Here is a 21087-nt window from a genome sequence, read left to right as displayed (position 1 = left end):
TTCTAAGAGTCTGTTTGTGAACTTCTTTCTTTGCTTTGCTTTTATTCTTGAGAAACTCTAACTCATAAGTTCTTCAAATATTTCCTATACTTCCTTTATATTTCCATCTCTTTCTGAGACTCCTATTAATGACTGTTGGCATGTCTGTTTATATCCAACATAACTCTTAATTTTTGCGTTTTCTGGGAGAGTTTCCTAGCCTAGTTCTTAAGCTATATTACTTTTGTAATCAATAATCTACTTAATTTCAATCACTACAAATAGATTATAAGTTAGTATATTTTGTTTGGCATATTTAATATGATTATTTTGGATTCTCCATTTGATGCAGATTGGTAAATTAAACTTTTCAGATATTTCTATTTTATCTGGTTATGGTTATGAGCCACCCTGGGTAGTCTTGTATTCCTAGAGAGAAGCACTTAAGTCTAGGCCCCACTTTACGGCCCTCCTTTGAATAATTAGTGTTACCCCACTCCCTTAGGGAATCTCTACCTCCTCCTCCAAGTCTTTCTCTTAGGTGTCGTCTCCCTCAGGCCTCCTTTGAATAATTAGTGTTACCCCACTCCCTTAGGGCATCTCTACCTCCTCCTCCAAGTCTTTCTCTTAGGTGTCGTCTCCCTCAGGTCACAGAAAGGGTACGTGAAGTGGGAAATGCTCTCAGGACACTTCCCATTGGTATTTTTTCTTCATCTTAGCAGGGCTCAAGTTCCTCTCTGATATTATGGGTACTGGGCTGATGCAGTTTTTCTGCAGGGAGGAAGATGAATTTTCCAGAGATGTGTGGAAGAGACAGGCAAAAATATGTACAGCTGACATCCTCTGCCCAAACCCAACTCAGTCTGCGGAGCTTGGACCTCTTCTGTTCTGGGCTGCTGCTCCCAAAGACCCAGGCGCCTTTGATGGCCCAGGCGTCTTCGTCGCCCCCTCCCCCCTCCCCGCATTAATTTCTTTTATCCATCAATGTTTCCCCCAGTCACTGTGGTTTCTTTAAATTGGACTCAGGGAAATAGCCTGTGTTATTCTGCTACTTCTCAGGCAGAGACGACTGGCGTCTTCTTAGATTTCTAAGACTCTGCTTCTAAGTACAGACTGATAAATTGATGGTAGCTTGCGCAATTATACTATTCCCAAGAATCGGAGAATTACCTTAGTTCTTGGACACACATGGGGTTGTTGCCGTCTAAGTCTGAATCGACTCCACAGCAACTGGCTTTTTTTGGTTTTAATCTGGTTACAGACTGGGTTACAGGAACGAGGCCTGAGGACATTTAAGTGTCCCTGGAACGGCTACATATCTGGGCTCCCAACGGAACAGCCCAACTGTGTGTCCACCGACTATCTGACTGGTACTGCAGATTTATTTATCACAGCTGATTAGAGCTTTCTGAGCTGATGGGCTGCTTTGGCCTGGAATCACAGAGAACTGGGTTAGTCAAAAAGGCCTGGCACAGCCACTAACTGTGTAACCTTGGGCAGATGTTTTCACTTAATTTTCGCATCTGTAAAATGTTACCTTTTGTATTTACTTCGGTGGCTGCAGCAAGTGAGATGTTTGCAAAAATGTTTCGTAAAAACATCCCGTGAGTTGTTAACATGTAACGTATGGGCACTCGCCCCATCTCCCCCGCCCCCAGCAGATCTCCGAGTTTCACGAGTGAGGCAGCGCGCAGGTGGACCAGTGCTCAGTATCTGACTGTTACTCTTGCGGCAAAAGCCCTGGCTTGCTCTCCAGGAGGAATCTCGCCCTCCGAGCTACGGGAGCGGAACCTCAGAAGCTCTATAACCCGCACGCGAGCCTACAAGTGCCGCCCCTGCCTCTCCCTTTCTCTTTCGCCTCCCGGGGGGAAAGGGGTTGGTCTTCAGCCCCAGTGGCCGTGGGACGGCTGGGTCGCTGAGCAGCACCTTCAGGTCTTCCCAGGTGTACTACTGTGGCCCTTCCTAGTGGTTTCGAGCTCAAAGGCTAAAAGATCGCACGTCTTTGACGGCAACCGACACTCTAACCTAACTCAAGTTCGCCATACTGCTCGCTGCAATCCGGCAGTCGGGGGGAAGACGTTCCGGAGCTCTTCCGGTGAGCGTTGATTGACTTAAGCTCATGCCAATCAAGATTTTCTACCCAATGGGCCTTCCAGTCCCGAGACGGAGTGCGAGGTGATTGGCTAAGATTCACAACTGGTTTCCCCCTCCGGTTGAAGGTAACGGGCAAAGACTACTGGGAAAGTTCACAAGAGGAAAGAGGCACGACCGGAAGTGGCGCTTGGGACGGCTCGGCTACGGTGCTGCCCAATGAACCTTCTCATTTGGCAGCAAATTCAGTCCTCGAGTCCGCCCGAGGAGACCATTTTGATTGGCTGCTCAGGCCCGAGCCAAAGAGGCTCACGGGAGTGTCGTCCGCCCTCCCCTGGTCATTATTGACCAGTTCGCCTGTCAATCCCCTCGGCTCCCTGGAGGGGGCGGGAACAGGCCGCCGTCGGGCACCGCCCCTTCCTGGGTGGTGTGCGGCCGGGCGGCGAGGCCGCGGGGGCAGGGAAGCTGCCGCGTGGGCGGGGCCGCGTGGCCGGCGGTGCGGCCTCTCGGCGGCGGGCGGGCGCGGGGAGTGTCCCGAGGCGCCGGCCGCGGGGGCGGGCCGGGGCGGGGGCGAGCGGAGGGCGGGGCCGGGGCGGGGCCGAGGTAGGCGGAAGCGGCGAGCGAGCTCGAGCCGGAGCCGGAGCCGGAGCCACCGCGCGGGCCGGCGGAGCTGCGTCGGCGGGGTTGGCCGGGGCGGCGGGCCGCGGAGCCCGGGCGGGCGGGTCGCGGGCCGGGGGTCGAGGCCGGGCGCGGGGTGCGGTCGGCGTGGCGGGCTGAGCTCCCGTCCCCGCGCGGTCCCGGGGAGGATGCGGCCGGGGGCCCCGGGGCGGGGCGGGCGGCGGCGGCGGCGGCAGCGCTAGCGGCGCGGGGCGCGCGGGGCGGGCGGCGGCGGCATGAGGCGCGGGGCCGGCGCCCGCGGGAGGGAGGCGCTGCCGGCGGCCCGGCCGCTCCCGCTGCAGCTGCTCGCCGGGCTCGCCGGGCCCGGCCCGCGGGGCCCCGGCCGCTCCCGCCCCGGCCGCCGCCCGCGCCGCCGCCGGTGACCGCCCGCCGCGCCGCCGGAGGCTTCACCCGCGCCCTCCCCCAGGACGCGCCCGCGGAACCCCGGCCCCCGGCCCCGGACGCCGAGGCCGCGTCGCGCGCCGGGCGGCTGCGAGGCCGGAAGATGGCCTGGGTGCTCAAGATGGACGAGGTGATCGAGTCGGGGCTGGTGCACGACTTCGACGCCAGCCTGTCGGGCATCGGGCAGGAGCTGGGCGCCGGCGCCTACAGCATGAGGTAGGGGGCGCCCCGGGAAGCGGGTCACCCCGGGGAAGCGGGTCACCCCGGGGAAGCGGGTCTCCCCGGGGAAGCGGGTCACCCCGGGGAAGCGGGTCTCCCCCGGGGAAGCGGGTCGCGGGTGCCCGGGCCTCGCCGCGGGGCCTCCAGCCTGGGCCTGGGTCCCCTGAGAGCGGCCCGGGGACGGGGGAAGGGGCCCACTGCCCCGCGAGTCACTCCCCAGCCCCTTGGAGACGGGGCGAGACCCTAGCGAACCCGCTGCCCTCCGGGCGGTGCCGACCCACAGCGACCCTGTGGGACAGAGCACAGCTGCCCGGCAGGGTCTCCAAGGCTGCGCCGTCTTTCTCCCGCGGAGAGGCTCGTGAGTGGGTTCGAACCATCTTTCGGGTAGCAGCCGAGCGCTTTAACCACTGCGCCACCAGGACCCTGGAGATGGAGCCCAGTGCACGAAATGGCAGCCTTGACATCGGGAAAACACCCTGAGACGTTTTGGTGTCCGTGCCTTCGTTGCCCTGCGCTGTAGTTTTGCTGGGCTGGTTATTAAAATCAGTGGGTATTAAGGTAACATATCGCAGGTGAACGAGGAACAGCGGGGAAAAGGCAGGCCGACTCCGGTTATGTGTTTTTGATTGTCTCAGAATTTCTCATTTGGGGGGCCCCCTCAAGCCGTTTCCCCAGGAAGAGGGCTTTGAGGTGCACTGATTGCACCGGGAGCAGGAGTTTGTTTAGTCTGAGCTGTCTGTACCAGCAACCATTCATTTTCCTTAAGTTTGAGAAGTTGAAACATATCTGAGCTAGCCTCTGGCCTTTTTCCTGAAGAACTCTTGTTTTTAACTACTGTTAGTCGGCCAGTTCACTATTTTTGTGTTTTTTTAGCAATTTTATTAAAATATAATTTATGTAGCATGTAGTTTACAGGTTAAAGTGTACAGTTCAATTATTTGGCAGCTCTTTATTCATGTGAATGAAGTGAAGCTTTCCAAATAACGTTCCTTGAAGTAAAGCCTGATGTCTTTGACGTGCTGTACAGCTTCCCAGTAGCTTTCATGTAGGCATCTAACTGCAGCTCTCAGGGAGGCCAGGGGGCCTCCATGTCGCGAAAGAGGAAAGACTTCAGGGTCAGAGCAGGCCTGGAATGTTGGGGGTGACCTCTTAGGTAATTGGGCTTTTACATCTTAAAGGGAAACTCTGGGCTATGAAGAACTATCGGAAAGATGCACGTGGAAGCCAGTGCTGGAAAGCATCTTAAACTGAGGTTTGGGTCACCAGTGTCTGGGCCTCAGTTGGCCTCCACTGGTCTCCCTGAACTTGGCACCTCCTCTGTCTCCCCTTGTGCAGCTTCAGGGCTCTAGATGAGGTGGTTTATTTTCTAGACCAGCTGTCTCAGTTGTGGAGGAACTTGAGTTACTGAAAGTCATGGAGATCACCCCAGAGGAGAGTTCCTGACACAAGGCTTCCCTAGTGGAAACACACCCCTGAGGTGCCAGGCTGCTCCTTGCAGTCAAGGTGGAAGAGGGCACATGAAGTGAGGCCAGTATGTGTGGGTTTTCGATCACATCTCGGTTGTGGCAAAATGAAAGTTTGCTGCTGAAAACTCTGCTTATTGATGCTTATTTTGAGCTAAAACTTTTTTCTAGGTTTAATTTGATACTTACTTGGTTTTAGTGTTTAGCCAACTGATTAATAGTAATTAGTAAAATATTATAATTGTAATAATAATGCATAACTGATGAACTTCTATCTATGGTTTAATTTCTACGAAAAGTACAGGAAATCTTGATGTTAACCCTTTTCCCGAATTTGTACATAACGCAGCGCCTGGCATTTTGTAATTGTGTGTTCTTTACAGTACTCCCCATGGGGAGACTTGTTTTTAGTACTGTGGTGAAAATACACAGAAAACATGCACCGGTTTGACAGTTTCTGCGTGCAAAGTTTAGTGACGTTGATTCTGTTCTTCCTGTCGTACCACCATCTTCCCTGTCCTTGTCCCAGTTACTCTGCCCCATTAACATAAAGTGGACCCCTGGTTGCCAGGGCGCAGTGGTTAAGAGCTTGGCTGCTAACCAAAAGGTTGGCAACTTGAATCCACCAGGTGCTCCTTGGAAACCGTATGCGGCAGTTCTGCTCTGTCCCGTAGGGTCGCTATGAGTCAAAATCAACGGCAAATGGGTTAATGGCTAAGGAGGGGGCCCTGGCGGCACAGTGGATAAGCACTGGGCTGCTAGCCTAGAGGTCAGCGATTGGAACTCACCAGCTGCTCTGAGGTAGAAAGAGATGGCTGTTGGTGTCCTTAAAGATTAAAGATTACAGCCTTGGAAATCCTGTGGGACAGTTCTGCTCTGTCCTATAGAGTTGCCGTTGAGTTGCAGTCAACTCGATGGCACTCAACAGCAGTGGCTAATGACATTGAACGTCTTCTCATGTATTTGTTGGACATTTGGGTGTCCTCTTTGGTGAACTGTCTAGGTCTTTTGCCCATTTTTTGACTGAGTTGTTTGCCTTTTTGTTGTTAAGTTATAGAAGTTCTCTCCGATCCTATAGGTTGTCTTTTCACTTTCTTGATGAAGTCCTTTGATGTACAAAAGTATATAATTTTTATTTAGTTACTGTGGCTTTGTGGTCTGTTTTGAAATCAAGATATGTGGGCCCTCCTACTTTTTTTTTTTCTAAAATTGCTCTAGCTATTGAAGGTCCCTTGCCATTCCATGTAGATTTGGGGATTGGCTTTCCCATTTCTGTAAAGCATGCTGTTGAAAATTTGACAGGGATTACATTGAATTTATAAATTATTTTGGGTGTAGTATTGACATTTTAAAAATATTAAGCCTTCCACTCCATGAACACAGAATGTCCTTCCGTTTATTTAGGTTGTCTTTAATTTCTTTTAGTAACGTTTTATAGTTATCTGTATTCAAGTCTTTTCCTTTCTGGTTAAATTTTTCTTAGTACTTTATCCCTTTAGATGCTCCCCGTGAGAAAACGTTTTACGTTTAATGTTTTTGGTTATGTCCTTTGATCTAAATTGCTGAGTAACTTTGAAAGGAAATACCATTTTTAAGGAGCTTATTTAGTAATAATTTCGTGCTTAATTGGGTCCTCAAAAACTAAGAGGAGCCCATGAGTGCCCTCGCCTCATGCAAATTCAAGGCCCTTTATTTGAAATTCAGATTTAGCAAATTTCAAAATTAGGGAATTAACTTGATCGGGAGAAAGTCTGGAGAAGGCTGTAGGCTGTTGCAAGCCTCCTTCCATTGCAGCTTTGGTGCCGGTGCCGGGCCCTGGAGCTCCGGGAGCGCCCATCAGAGCACCCACCATGGCCACACCCTCCCGGGTCAGAGCCGCTGCTTCTTCACGTGAGCAGTCTCTTTTCCCCTGGCAGCAAAGGGGAAGTGAGGCTGCCGATGCTGGCCTTTCTCCTCCCTTTGTTCTGTCTTAAGTTGAAGACTTAACCTGAGGTGGTAAACTTGAGGAAATGATTGGAAAAGTGATTTATTGATAAAAATTTACTTTTTAGGCAGCTTTTCATTTTTACAGTCAAGTATGATTACTGTATTTGCTTTTTGGATGGCTTTAAACAGGAAGTATTTCTGAAGGCTGCTTTTAGGGAGTGGTTTCATCAGCTTTTTGGGACAGTAGCTTGAAAGAAAGAAATGGTTTCTCTAAATAGTCGAACTTAATTTAAAAAATATTTGTGTTAAGTAGTGCAGCTTGATAGTATTGGGGATATGTCGAGGCTAATTTCCGATGTTACCTTTGCTTCCCCCTTTTTCTTCCCCCTTTGCTCTGGCTCTCTTTGTGCTTTCTTCTGTGTGTACTGTTGTACCGTGCGTGTATGTGAGGTGTAAGCTGTACAGATTCTTTCTGAAACGTTTCTGTAAAGCTTAGCTGCAATTCAGGATTCTAGAGATGCACAAAGACATCTTAGGAACCTTGTAGACCAACCCTTTTCTTATATGAATGAACTGAGGCTGAGTGTTGCTAAAGTGATTGGCTTGTGCGGCCAGAAAGTGGCTACCACTCCAAAGGAAGGTTGGTTTCTCATCACTGAGAGAAGCCTGAAACCCGTTGTAACTTGAAATCTGGGCCACTCATGTTGTGTGAAGTAAGGAGCAGATAATGACTTTAAAAAATAAAACCCATTAAAACTCTTCTAAGAGGGTCTTTTGGACCACCTGGCAATTTTCTTTCCATCTCATTGTGCACATGAAATTTATAATCTGTAGTAAGTTGATTTACAGGATTTACAGTTGGTATTGAACTATTTTTGAAGGAAATAAGGAGTGATGGCGGCTTCTCTAGATTACCCTCAGTGAAACTTTGACGCTAAATTATGTATCGTTTGGAAATACAAAGGGCATCGTCCCAGCCCTGTTTGTTAAACTTGACTGTGGTATAAATCTACTTTGAAACAAAAATTAAACTTTACTGCTTGTATTCTAAAGTGGGAGATAGATCCATGTTTTACAGACAGCTTGCTAAATCAGAAGATTAAAATAGGACTTACTATGTAGCTATTAATTATCTTTTGATCTCATGCTAAAACAATGTCTCTGAGCAGGTGACATCTTGAAAGGAAAGAAAAAATTTAGAAGCGAAATATTTAAAATTTATTATGGTGGTGGGTAAGAATATTTCTGGAGGTGTCAACAATAAAGCTTATTTTAAGTTTAAAAAATTTTTTCTGAATTTAATTTCGATGGTGGTCCAGGAAAGAACTTTTAAATAAATTGAGGATTTTAAAAGTATGTACTGATTTCAGATTACAGTGTCCACATTGCTTTTAATTTTTTTTGTGTGTGGTAAAAATATGCGTAACAGAACATTTGCTAATCCAGCTATTTTTCCACGTAGAATCAGTGACATCGATTATATTGATCATGTGCAGCCGTCACCACTCCCCTGTTCCGGATCATTCCACCACCATTAACAGAAACTCAGCGCCCTTAGCAGTGTGCCCTCTTGTCCCTCTCCATCCCATCCCTGGTAACCACCGACAAACTATGGTCTCAACACAGCCATGCCTCACTTAACGTCCATGGTACCTTCTGTGAAATAGGACGTTAGGTGATTTGGAAGTTGATGTGCCATATCACGGATAAAGGTCCCTTCAGGCATTCGCCTCCAGGATATAGAGGCTTCCTCCACATTAAAAACTTGCTGGGGAAAAATAACCCCCCTCCACAATTGGCTTGTCTAAGGTTTCAATCAGGTCTGCTGCTGCCCGCTCCTCAGCCCTCGCAGACTCACCGCTCCCTTTCACACTGTGCAGCAAAAAACATTTGAACTACCCAGACCTAGCACTAAACTAGGTATCTAGTCACATCTCAAACAAGCTTCGTGCCTTAGCGGCGATCGTCGGCGTGCTGAGAAGGATTCACTTCTGTGTTTGGACCTCAGTCACGTCATTGGCAGTTTCTCCATGTCTGTTACGGGCCCTTGCGTTTTCCTTAGCCTTGTAACGTGCAGTGGAGCTGATCCTTTAGCAGCTTGGAGAATTTCTTCTGTTTTTGAGGATCGTTGTGATTGTTGGGTATGAAATGCCTAAATCCAATACGTCCCATTTTCCGATTGGGATTTCTGAACCTGCGGTTGGATGTTGGCCGAAAGGACGTTACGCGGCACGTGGCTGTATATTTGCCTGTCTCATGTAATTGAGGCCGTACGGTATTTGTCCTCCTGCAATTGCTTTATTCACTCAGCATAGTATTTCCAAATATGATGTATTTCACTCAACATCTCACGCGTTGTGGCGTGCATCAGGACTTCATTCTCTTTATGCCTCAGTAGCATTCTGTCGTAGGTGTTTATACCGCGTTTGTTTATCCGTTCATCTGTTGACGGACATTTCGGTTGTTGCCACTGTTTGGCTGCGTGGACAGTGCTGCAGTGAACATTGGTGTTCAGTTTGCGTTTCTGCTTTCAGTTCTTTCGGTATATACCTAGGAGTGGAATTGCTAGGTCTTTTGGTAGTTCCGTGTTTAATTTTTTGAGGAACCCCCAAACTGTTTTCCACAGTGACTGTACGATTTTCATTCCCACCAGCAATGTGTGAGTGTTGCAGTTTTTCCGCATTCTTGACAACACCTGTTGTTTTCCTTTTTTTTAATTTTTGTCATAGCTACTGTAATGAAGGTGAAGTGGTATCTCGTTGTGGTTTTGACTTGCTTCTCCCGAATGACTAATGGGAGCCCTGGTGGCACAGTGGGTTAAGAGCTTGGCTGCTAACCAAAAAAATGAGCAGTTCAAATCCATCAGCTGTTCTGTGCAAGTCCAGTGGGGCAGTTCTGCTCTGTCCTGTAGGGTCACTTTGAGTCGGAATCGACTATAAAGCAACAGGTTTGGTTTGGAATGACTAACGAAAGGAGCCCTGGTGGTGCAGTGGTTAAAGCTCTTGGCTGCTAATCAAAAGGTGTACAGTTTGAACCCACGAGCCCTCTGTGGAAGAAAGATGTGGCAGTCTGCTTCCGTAAAGATTACAGCTCTGGAAACACTATGTGTTACAGCTCTGCTGTGTCTTATAGGATCACTATGAGTTGGAATCTACTCAATAGCAGTGGGTCAGTGACTAGTGATGGAGCCCTGGTGGCTCAGTGGTTAAGCGCTCAACTGCTAACCAAAATTTTGTTGGTTCGAATCCACCAGCCACTCCGTGGGAGAAAGACATGACAGTCTGTTTCTGTATAGAATTACCCTATGGGACATTTTGACTCTGTCCTATAAGGTCGCTAAAGTTGGAATCTACTAGATGGCTACAGGTTTCAGGTTTTTTGTATCGAGAGAGAGAGTTATTTCAAGGAAATGGCTCACGCAGCTGTGGAGGCTGGCAAGTCCCAAATCCGTGGGTCAGACATCACGTGACAGAGTACTGTGGTTGCAGGGGCTGACGAACCCAAAATTGGCAGGTCAGACGGAGGCCACTGGCTTACGTCCCAAGAACCAGAGGTCAGAGGATGACGAGTCAGACTCAGGATATAGAGAGCGGGAACTTTGCCAGAACATCTTTATGTGTGGGAGGCAGGCCACACTACCAAGGAAACTCCCTTTTCCACTGACCGGCTGCTCGCGTGAGGTCACAAAGTGGAGGATAATTACACAGTATCTCCCAGACCGCAGAGAATCATGGCCTAACCAAGTTGACACATAATCTTAACCATGACACAGAGTAAGTATCCTTCCGTAACACACGTCTGATAATTACAGCATCCGAAGTCTTTGGGGTCTGTATCAGTCCGTCTCCAATCAGGAAAATAGAAACCACTTAGATGTTTGAAGCAGAGAAGGATTTAATGCGGTATTTGATTGCAAAGGTGTTGGAAGGGCTGGGCGAGGAGGGTGTGTTACCTGTGACCAGGAAACCATGTCACTTCTGGGCTGGGTGCTGGAGGCATGATGGCCCTTGCTGCTCTGAACCGTCCTGGGCCCAGCATCTTTGTGCCTGCCTGCCTCTGGCTTTTTAATTTCCTGCCAGTGGGTTCCCTTTGGAGCAACCTAACAAGAGCCCAGCTGGCAAGAAGTCTTCTATATGTAGCTTTCAGGCCCCTAATCCTCTGCCGCAGAGGCAGAGAGCCGAATACCAGCAGACAGAATCTGGAACTTGGTGTATGCCATCTGTTGTTTTTGCTGATGATTCTTGCCCCTGGAGTCTTGTTTGTCCTTGTGTGCCTGGTTATTTTTGGTTAGTGGCATTTGAAAAATTACTTGGAATACTTTGAAGCCTCAGGCTTTTTATTTCCTTCTCAGACCCCTTGGGCTCTATCCGTCTGGAATCACCTTGTCCAAATTCAAGGTTAAGGTTCCCTGAACCACCCTGGAGAAGCTAACTGGTTCTGAAAGTCCGTGCCAAGGCTTGCTTACTTTTTCCTCAGTTTTAACCTGGGTGGTACTTAGCCCTCTCCATCCCGGTTTAGTGTGGGTGAGGGTATTCTTGACCCCCAAAGCTACCAAAACCATAGTGCAGCTTTGCAGTTCTTTTCTCAGGTTGGGGAGGTGCCATCAGGCAAATGCCACTTAGAATTCTAGGCTTGCTCCTCTGAGTTCTTGCTGCTTTCTCTTAGATTTTAACCTCGTGTTTCCTAATTATCTCGTATCGGGCTTCCGTACTTTTAAGAATACTTGTTCATATTGCAGCTTTTTTTCCTACTTGTTCTCAGTGGGAGTAGAGTGGAGCCAGTCTAAACTGGGTAGCCTGCCATTACTGCAGAGTCCCTGGGTGGCACCAGTGGTTAAGTGCTCGGCTACTAGCTGAAGGGTTGGTGGTTCCAACCTACCCAGAGGTGCCGCAGAAGACAGGCCTGGCAGTCTGCTTCTGAGAGGTCACAGCCTGGAAAACCCTTTGGGGCAGTTCCGCTCTACACATGGGGTCTCCCTGAGGCAGAATCGACTCAGCAACAACAGAGCCCGAAGATTCATTCAGGTCTCTCGGTATTGTTATTTCCATCTTGGTTTCTTCCTTGTCTCTTGAATTCTTTAAAATTTTCATTTAGCTTTCAAATGTTTTAGCAGTCTTTCTGTCATTAAGAGAAATTCAGATTTTAATTTCTTTGAATAGCTAATATATTCATATAAACGCAAAAGCTACGAAAAGGTGTCCATTGACGTCTGCCCCTCGCGCTGGTGTCTCCCAGCCACTCAGTTGTCCTCCCTGAGGGCAGCTCGTGCTGCTGGATTCTCAGGAGTCCTCACGGTGGCAGCCTGTTGTCACTGATTTTTTATTTATTGCATGTGGTCTGGGAGCACAGTCTGCATGAAGAGGATTTTTGGCTGCTTGTCAGTTTCCTGTGTGGTCTTTTTCATGGTGGTTTGTCCACATTCCGCATGTACTTGAGGAAATAATTCTCTATTTGCCGTGATGAGAAATTTTTTTATAGTATACCCATTTGATCAAGTTTGTGGTTTTAAAGTGAGCTATGTTGTTGTTGTCAGGTGCTGTCAACTCATGGCAACCCTATAGGACACAGTAAAACTACCCCATAGGGTTTCCTAGGCTGAAATATTTATGGGAGCGGATTGCCAGGTCTGTTCTCCCACAGAGCTCTGGTGGGTTCGAACCACCAGGTGCTGTCAACTCATGGCAACCCTATAGGACAGAGTAACACTACGCCATAGGGTTTCCTAGGCTGAAATATTTATGGGAGCAGATGCCAGGTCTGTTCACCCACAGAGCTCTGGTGGGTTCGAACCACCGACTTTTGGATTAGCAGCTGAGTGCTAAACCATTGGGCCACCAGCCCTCCTTTGCCACAGGTAGATCTTTCAGTTTTACATATTTTGTGGCCATGTGTTTGGTGTATTACATGATCAAGACGGTAGTAACTTTCTGGTAAAAAGAACTTTTTTAAAAAACTTTTTATTGTGCTTTAGGTGAAAGTTTACAGAGAAAATTAGTGTCTCATTCAGTAGTTTGTACATAAAGTATTGCTTGACATTGGTTGCGTTCCCCACAGCCTGTCAACAGTCTTCCCATTTCTGCCCTGGGTCCCCATTTCCTTCTGTCTGGATTTTCTACCCCTTCCTGTCTTTTCGTCTTTGCTTCTGGGCAAATGCTGCTCTTTTGATCTTGTATAATTGATTATTCTGAGGAGCACATTCCTCTCCGTGTTACTGTTTATATTATGGGCCTGTCAGACCACCTGGCGGAAAGGTGGTCTCCAGGAATGGCTGCACCTCCAGGTCGGAATAGACTCGTCAGCGATGGGTTTTTGGTTTTTTTATGAGCATTGTATTTCCTGTGTGGACCACTGAGGCTGTAACCAAGTGAATAAGATTGTGGTTCCCTTCTAGTATCTAAAGCATATAAAATTTTATTTGCAGTATGTGACAGTTTACTTCTTAATAGCCATTCTTATGCAGCCTTATGCCTTGCTTTAATGATTTGTGTCTAATGATTAACCCAAGCCATTAGCTTTGGAATCTTAAAATTATTCCACCAGTTTGGTTTGTTCATGTAACTGACGTTTTTGAGTCGTAGTTTTCAGCTCATTTTTTTCTTTCTCACTGATGGGTCTTTAAATGCGTATGTCTGTGTGACGTAAGAATGTTTTTTTTCTCTACCCTGGCGCTATTTTGATTGTTTTGGATGTTTTTCATAAAAAAAGCTTCATTGAGTTTTAAAGTAACATTTGAAGTCTCTTTTAAGTTCTAATGTCTGCCCCAAAGGCAGAAACTTAGATGGGACAAAACCCCTTGGCAAGTGTTAAGAACTCTAGGGAGGTTTGGGGACCATCCTTGACTGTGTGGTCCTTGGTTATACTTAGGTCCTCGGGAATGTTTTGATAATATTAATAAAGCAGAAGAGAGAACTAGTGGGCAGTTCAGTCTCTTTGGATAGTGAGTCCAGTGCTTTAATAGAAATATGTGCAGGGAAGAGGAATGCAGGTAGGGATAACTTTCCCTGCCAGAGTTTTTCTCCCATTTCATTTGTTTTCCACATTTTGTTTTTAAATTGAATTTAATTAAAATGGGCTAGCCAAACATAAGAGGTAGTCACCAGCTTACAGAAATAGCAGTTTAAAGCCAAGCCCCTGCCCTTGGTGTTGATGCAGTAGTTATTCATTTGGCTATTTTGTTATTATTTTACTTTTTGTTGAGGAGTGAATACAGACAAGTTATCAAGGTATAAATGTACAGCTCAGTGGATTAGGTCAAAAACAAACACCCTTATACAATACTGGTGGGAATGTAAAATGGCACAACCACTTTGTAAACAGTTTGGCAGTTCCTCAGAAAGTTAAACAGTTACCATATGACCCAGCAATTCTGCTCCTAGGTGTGTATACCCAAGAAGATTGAAAACATATGTTCACATGAAAACTTGTCCATAAATGTTATAGTATCATTATAGTAGCCAAAAAGTAGATCACACGATGAATGGATAAACAAAATATGTTCTGTTCATACTATGAAATATTATTTGACCATAAAAAGGAATGAAGCACTGACCTGCTACAACATGGATGAACCTTGAAAACATGCTAAGTGAAAGAAGTCCGTTACAAAAGGCCATGTACTGTGTAATTCCCTTTGTATGAATTGTCCAGAAGTAGGCCAGCCTGTAGAGACAGGAAGTAGATGAGTGGTTAGGGACTGGGGGAGGGCAGAATGGAGAGTGACTGTTACTGGATGTGGGTTTCTTTTTGGGGTGATGAAAATGTTGTGGAATTAGTGTTGTGGTTGTATAGCTATATGAATATACTAAAAACCACTTAGTGCACTTTAAAAGGGTGAATTGTATGTGAATTATGTCTCATTGAAGCTGTTAAAAAGACCAAAAAAAAAAAACCCAACAACCAGAAATACCCAAACACGCTCATGTAACCACCACCCTGATTAACCGAGACTAGAGACAGCACCCTAGAAGGCCCGCCCTTACGCCCCTCCCAATCAATGCCCCAAGTTATTCTTGTGGGGAAAACAGCAGCTGCTGTTATTGGTACTGTTTGCCTCTGAGAAGCAGCCTTTGTTTCAGACGAAGCATGAAGCTAATGCTCTCAGTACTTGCCTGGCTGAGCAGGGAACTTTTTACAAGGGGTCATTTTAATCACGTGCTTGCTTGGAAATCTGTGGCCCCAATGTGATTTACCTTTGGCAGCAATAATAGTTCCCACCTTTCAAAACAGGTAGATACACTTTAACTTGCTCTAGAAATAACTTGGAGTTTAAAGTGTTCAAAGAATTTTTAAGAGTAGCTTCTAAAAAAATACCGTCTATATTGTGAACCTGGTCTGTTACTTAATGAGCAGCGTGGACTTCGTTAACTCTCAGCCACCTCCGAGTCTTCTCCCGAGTTAGAGCTGCCTCTGGCCGCCCCTTCTCCCAGCGAGGTGCGGGGTTGGTAACGCTGCCGTCTTTTGGGTTAACCACGTTAACGTTGCTAGTTCTTTTATTCTGTATATCATGTCTCATGTTACTTTTTAAAAGAAATTACTCATAAATGTTTTGATATGCTGTTATGTGTTAGTAACTCCCAGTAAGGTCAGTATTGATTTTTGGGTTTTCAGTGATGTGCTGGCATTACCCATCTTCAAGCAGGAAGATTCCAGCCTTCCGCTGGATGGGGACACTGAACACCCCCCCTTTCAGTATGTCATGTGTGCCGCGACGTCACCCGCAGTGAAACTGCACGATGAGACGCTCACGTACCTGAACCAAGGTAAGCACGCCTAGGTCACGTTTTGACGTGTAAGAATTTACAGATTTCAGTGTAAATGTTTTTGGCATTCTAGCCTATAAATTATTGATAATAATTCAAAATTAGTTTTTTTCCCCCTTAATTTTACAGCTTTAATTAGTGAAAATTATAGGAATTTTACCGAGAGCCAGCAGAATAGTAGCTTGTGGAAACTGATTTGCGTAAGGAGAGTCTGTGGAGCAAGATTTATTACAGGGTTTTTCAGAAAAAATCCAAAGGGGAGCAAGTAGGAAAGGATGGCAGTCGTTTCGAGATGGATCTTGAAAATAAATATGAGGTCTAGCTAGCAAGGAACCTGGTCTCAGAGAAGAAGCACGTTTGTGCTGAAAATGCACGTAACTTACGTCAGGATGTGTTCTGTGACTAAGTACGCTATTTCACATTTTATCTACCCATATCTTGTTTATGTTTTATGTCAGGAGTGACTCTGAAAGTTGCTTTTGAATGCAGAGTAGCTAAAGCAAAAGAAATGGTGAAGTGAAAGAGCTGAACAGAAGATTTCAAGGGGCGGCTCAAGAAAACAAAGTAATGTATTATAATGAAACATGCAAAGACTCGGAGTTAGAAAACCAAAAGGGAAGACACGCCCAGCATTTCTCAAGCTGAAAGAACTAAAAAAACTTACAAGCCTCAAGTTGCAATATTGAAGGAAAAAAGGAGACTATTGAACGACACACAGGAAACACCAAAAGAAGATGGAAGGAATACACAGAGTCACTGTACCAAAAAGAATTAGTTGACGTTCAGCTGTTTCAGGAAGTAACATATGATCAGAAACCTATGGTACTGAAGGAAGAAGTCCAAGCTGCACTGAAGGCATTGGTGAAAAACAAGGCTCCAGGAACAGATGGAATACCAACTGAGATGTTTCAATAAACCAACGTAGCGCTGGAAGTGCTCACTTGTCTATGCCAAGAAATTTGGAAGACAGCTCCCTGGTCAACCGATTGGATGAGACCCATATTTGTGCCCATTCCAAAGAACGGTGATCCAGTGGATTGGAGAAATTATTAAATGATGTCATTAATATCACACGCAAGTAAAATTATGCTGAAGATGATCCAAAAACGGTTGCAGCAGTACATCGACAGGGAGCTGCCAGAAATTCAAGCCAGATTCAGGAGAGGATGTGGAGCCAGGGATTTCATTGCTCATGGCAGATGGATTTTGGCTAAAAGCGGAGAATACTAGAGAAGTATTTACCTGTGTTTAATTGACTATGCAAAGGCACTCGACTCTGTGGATCCTAAGAAATTATGAATAACATTATGAAGAATGGGAATTCCAAAACAGTTAATTGTGCTCATGAGGAACCTGTACATAGACCAAGAGGTAGTCATTCGAACAGAATGGGATACTGAGTGGTTTAAAGTTAGGAAAGGTGTGCATCAGGGTTCTGTCCTTTTACCATATTTATTCAATCTGTATGCTGAGCCAATAATCCGAGAAGCTGAACTATATGAAGAAGAATGTGGCATCAGGATTGGAGGAAGACTCATTAACAATCGGTGTTATGCAGATGACACAGCCTGGTTTGCTGAAAGCGATGAGGACTTGAAGCACTTACTGATGAAGATCAAAGACTACAGTCTTCATTATGGATTACACCTTACATAAAGAAAACAAAAATCCTCACAACTGGACCAGTAAGCACCATCATGGTAAATGGAGACAAGATTGAAGCTGTCAAGGATTTCATTTTACTTGGACCCACAATCAATGCCCACGGAAGCAGCAGTCAAGAAATCAAAAGACGCATTGCACTGGGCAAATCCTGAGGCAAAAGATGTCTTTAACGTGTTAAAAAGCAAAGATGTCACTTTGAAGACTAAGGTGCTCCAGACCCTAGCCACGGTATTTTCAATCACCTCACATGCGTGGGAAAACTGGACAACAGATAAGACTGAAGAAAAAATGATGCATTTGAATTATGGTGCTGGCGAAGAATATCAAATATACTGTAGACTCCCAGAAGAACAAATCTTTCTTGGAAGAGTGCAGCCAGAACGCTCCTTAGAAGTGAGGATGGCGAGACTTCATCTCGTGTACTTTGGATATGTCATCAAGAGGGACGGTCCCTGGAAAAGGACATTGTACTTGGTAAAGGAGAGGGTCAGAGAAGGAAAAAGACCCTCGATGAGATGGATTGACACAGTGGTTACAAGAATGGGCTCAAACATAGCTACGATTGTGAAGATGGTACAGGACCAGGCGGTGTTTTGTTCGGTTGTACATAGGGTCGCTGTGAGTTGGGACCTACTCGGTGACCTCTAACAGCAGCTCCTAGTGATAGCCTGAAACATGGAAGAATAGCTTTGTCCAGCTTTTCTTTTTATACATATATGTAGGCTGCATGAGACTTACGTCAGATAATTCTACTCTGTGGAGCATCTGTGGCAAAACTGACTTCGTTTTTGACGTTGACTTAGTATTTGATAGGTATTCGTTGCTTGAGACTGAAGCTTCATATTTGAAAGAACTGTAAGAATTTGTATAGTAATGTATCTTAAACATGAAAATATCAGAAGAAACAGTGTAGGGGCAAGGATATTCATGGTAGCTTTATTTGTAATGATAAAAAAGGAAGTGACCTGAAATTCCCTTAGTTGGGGAATAGTGAATACCTTCTGCTACCTGTATACGGGGGAATAGACACACACCCGCAGCTACGTAAAGGAGTGACCGATTTGTCTGTCTCTTGGCCTGGGGTGAAGAGGTGCCCACATTTATCGGTCTCATTATTAAATAGGGTAATGATATTTTATATTGATAAACGTTGCAGCCCACCATCTGCAGTGATGACATTGGCCTGACGTTTATGAAGTGCTTACTGTGTACGATGCATTGTGCTAAATACATGTGTTATCTTGCTCAGTTCGCACAATAGCCCTAGGAGAGGCTCTGTTAATCTGTTTTACAGATTAAAAAACTGAGGCTTACAGTAGTAATTATCTTGCTCAGTGTCAATCCGGGAAGCTAGATATTAAAAAAAAAGAACGCGTATACAGTAGAGTGTGTAAAAGCCGCGAAGTGTACGTCTCAGTGTGTTTTTACCTTCACGCACTCCCTCGGAACTCCTGCCTGTGTACAGCACGTCCAGCACCCCGGCAGGCCCCCTGTGCCTTCTCCCAGTCTCCGCCCTGGCATTGGCTGTGCAGAGTTGAGGAGCATGTGTTCGGGTTCAGTTCTAGGAGCCAGTGGTGACAAGGAGCTTGCATTTTGTGGAGAAGAAGTATGTGATGTAATGGGAGGAGAGCTGAAAGATACATACACTCAGTGTTACAGGATCGCAGAGCCACTCTGCTCAAAAAATTGGGAAAGGTTAAGCAGAGGGTGACATCAGAGCTTTTCCCAGGAGCAGGTCCTGAGCACGTTGTTTTGGAATTCCAGATAATTGACTGCCTGGATATTTGTAGCTTCACAGAAAGCCGTGATTCTGCAACCTGAACACACATCAGAACCACCTGGAAGGCCTGTAGAATTTCAGATTCAGTAGGTCTGGGGTTCGGCCCGAGAATATGCGTATCTGACCAGTTTCCAGCTGCTGCTGCTCCTCCAGAGACCACACTTCACTACTTTGAGTATTCAGGGAGTGTATGTGGGCTTCCCCTCACCACAGCCTTTTACAGGTAGAATTCCTCTGAGGAGGGGTGGCACATAGTTGAGGGCTGCATGCCATTCTTTGGCTGTGAATGGTCACTGTTAGTAGCCTCACCTTAATGCTCATTGCTCATCCTCTGCCTCTTGGGCAGCTGTTGCTAAAGGGTATTTGCCTTTGTGTACCATTAAAAGGAAAAAACTCTGTGTCGTCTAACTCTATTAGGTAGAAATTGGAGCAAGTTTTCCAAGCCGTATGGCTGCCTTAGAGAGTGTCAATTTGTATGTTATTTTTACCAGAGTTTAAAAATTGTGTTTCTGTTTGCCTGGTCGTGCCTGAGCAGGTTTCGCCCTCTGCTCTTAGGTCACAGGAGGAGTTCAGTCTCTTCTGGCTTATGGCTAAATAGGGAGTAAAAAACTGCAGTCCCAACATGGAGCCACCAGAGGGTGGAGCACTCACAGCTGGCTCTCCCTTTGAGCAGGGATCTGGCTGGAGTAGGTGGCCACTTGTCTTAGAGCTGGGGGCTGACTGAGTCTTTGCTGCTTCCACACCTTGTGATGTGAGTGAGACTTGGGATCTGAACCCCTTGACTTATTCCAGATGGGCTCATGGTTGCTGCCAGGTCAGAGTTATCTCTTAAAATAAGGACAACTTTTCTTTCTAGTTTCTCCCCAAAATACCTGTTCATGTGGAGGCAGAATTCTACTTGGAGATTCCTCTTCTAAGAGTATTAATTAACTGACATCAGCTATGTTACAAGCAGGTTTTAAGCCTCAGAACTAGCATGTTTATTGGATTAAAAATTCTGGTACATGATACATGCCTCTGAAAAGAAAAGGTACCTGTTAGGTTAGTTTCACTTTACACTGTGGTAGATTTCCTTTGGATTAGCTTTGCTTCTTATTACTAGACTAAAGGTCTATATATTAGGACTTTGTAAGGTTCCTAACGCTTTAAAAAATCATTGATAATATCAGTTTCATTGCTGTCGATGATTTTACTCTGTTGGACCACGGAGCAGCAGTCAAGAAGTCAAACGATGTTGGGAAAATCTCCTGTAGTAGACCTCTTTAAAGTGTTAACAAGCAAAGAGTTACTTAGATGGCGACGGTTCACCGGACTCAAGCTGTGGTCTTCTCAGTTGCCTCATATGCATGTGAAAGCTGGACAATGAAAAAGGACAGAATTGATCCGTTCGCATTGTGGTGTCGCTGAAGAATGTAGAATATACTGTGAACTGTCAGAAGAACGAACAAATCAGTCTTAGAAGAAACAAAACCAGGAGTCTCCTCAGAAGCGAGTATGGGGAGACTTCAGCCCGCTTAATTTGGACACGTCACTGGAAAGATCAGTTGCTAGAAACGGACATTGTGGTTTTAAAGTAGAGGGTCAGTGAAAACGAGGGACACCCTCAAAGAGATGGACCAACAAAACAGCTGTAAGAACGGATTCAAACAGACCGACGTTCACGAAGACGGCACGGGGCCGTGCAGCCTCTCATTCGGTCAGGCTAAGGTCGCCGGGGATTGAAGCCGGCCTGACGGCAGCTAACACCAAACGCTTTGGCCTTAGCCACGTTGTCACGTCTTGGGCTCCATGTTGCTCGTGAGTCACCGAGGAAACTGGATTGAGAAGTCTGTACGTTGAAGGGTGCGTGGGGGCATGGACTCGCAGCAGGTGCATTTCTCAAACCCGGCAGTGCCTTTGTGTCTCTAAGCCAGAATGGAGGGAGAAGCGGAACCCCGTGAGCTGCGTTCAGAAGATAAAGCTAAAAATAGGGTTCACAAGTCATCGGGTGTTGATCCTTGACTCTGCTAGCTTTATATTTCGTTCATAGTGGACCTTTCTTTATATTTCAGTTAGAACCTAGAGTAATATTGAGGAAGCTACGTTATTAAGAGAAATACGGAGAGGGGAGATGCAAATAGGACAAATTCAACCCGTGCAAGTCTGG

General features: G+C 46.2%; 1 protein-coding gene across 5 annotated transcripts in view; it reads left to right on the top strand.

The window, feature by feature from the left end:
• The first annotated feature begins 3194 nt into the window (after positions 1-3194).
• UBP1 (upstream binding protein 1) overlaps positions 3195-21087 on the top strand; it is a 56072-nt gene continuing 38179 nt past the window's right edge. For 2 of the 5 annotated variants that reach the window (XM_010595525.3, XM_010595523.3), the window contains exons 1-2: positions 3196-3345; positions 15345-15496. In XM_010595525.3, the coding sequence (XP_010593827.2) occupies positions 3233-3345; positions 15345-15496 (265 nt within the window). In that variant the 5' untranslated portion in view covers positions 3196-3232. Of the gene's footprint in view, positions 3346-3534; positions 3907-15344; positions 15497-21087 lie in introns of those variants that run through there. The other 3 variants (XM_010595524.3, XM_023554867.2, XM_010595526.3) reach the window with 3 other exon arrangements.

Source organism: Loxodonta africana, chromosome 27, assembly GCF_030014295.1.
Source record: "Loxodonta africana isolate mLoxAfr1 chromosome 27, mLoxAfr1.hap2, whole genome shotgun sequence".
Taxonomy (NCBI): Eukaryota; Metazoa; Chordata; class Mammalia; order Proboscidea; family Elephantidae; genus Loxodonta; species Loxodonta africana.
The sequence above is the reverse complement of the archived record's forward strand: the minus strand, read 5'-3'. Positions and strand labels throughout refer to the sequence as shown.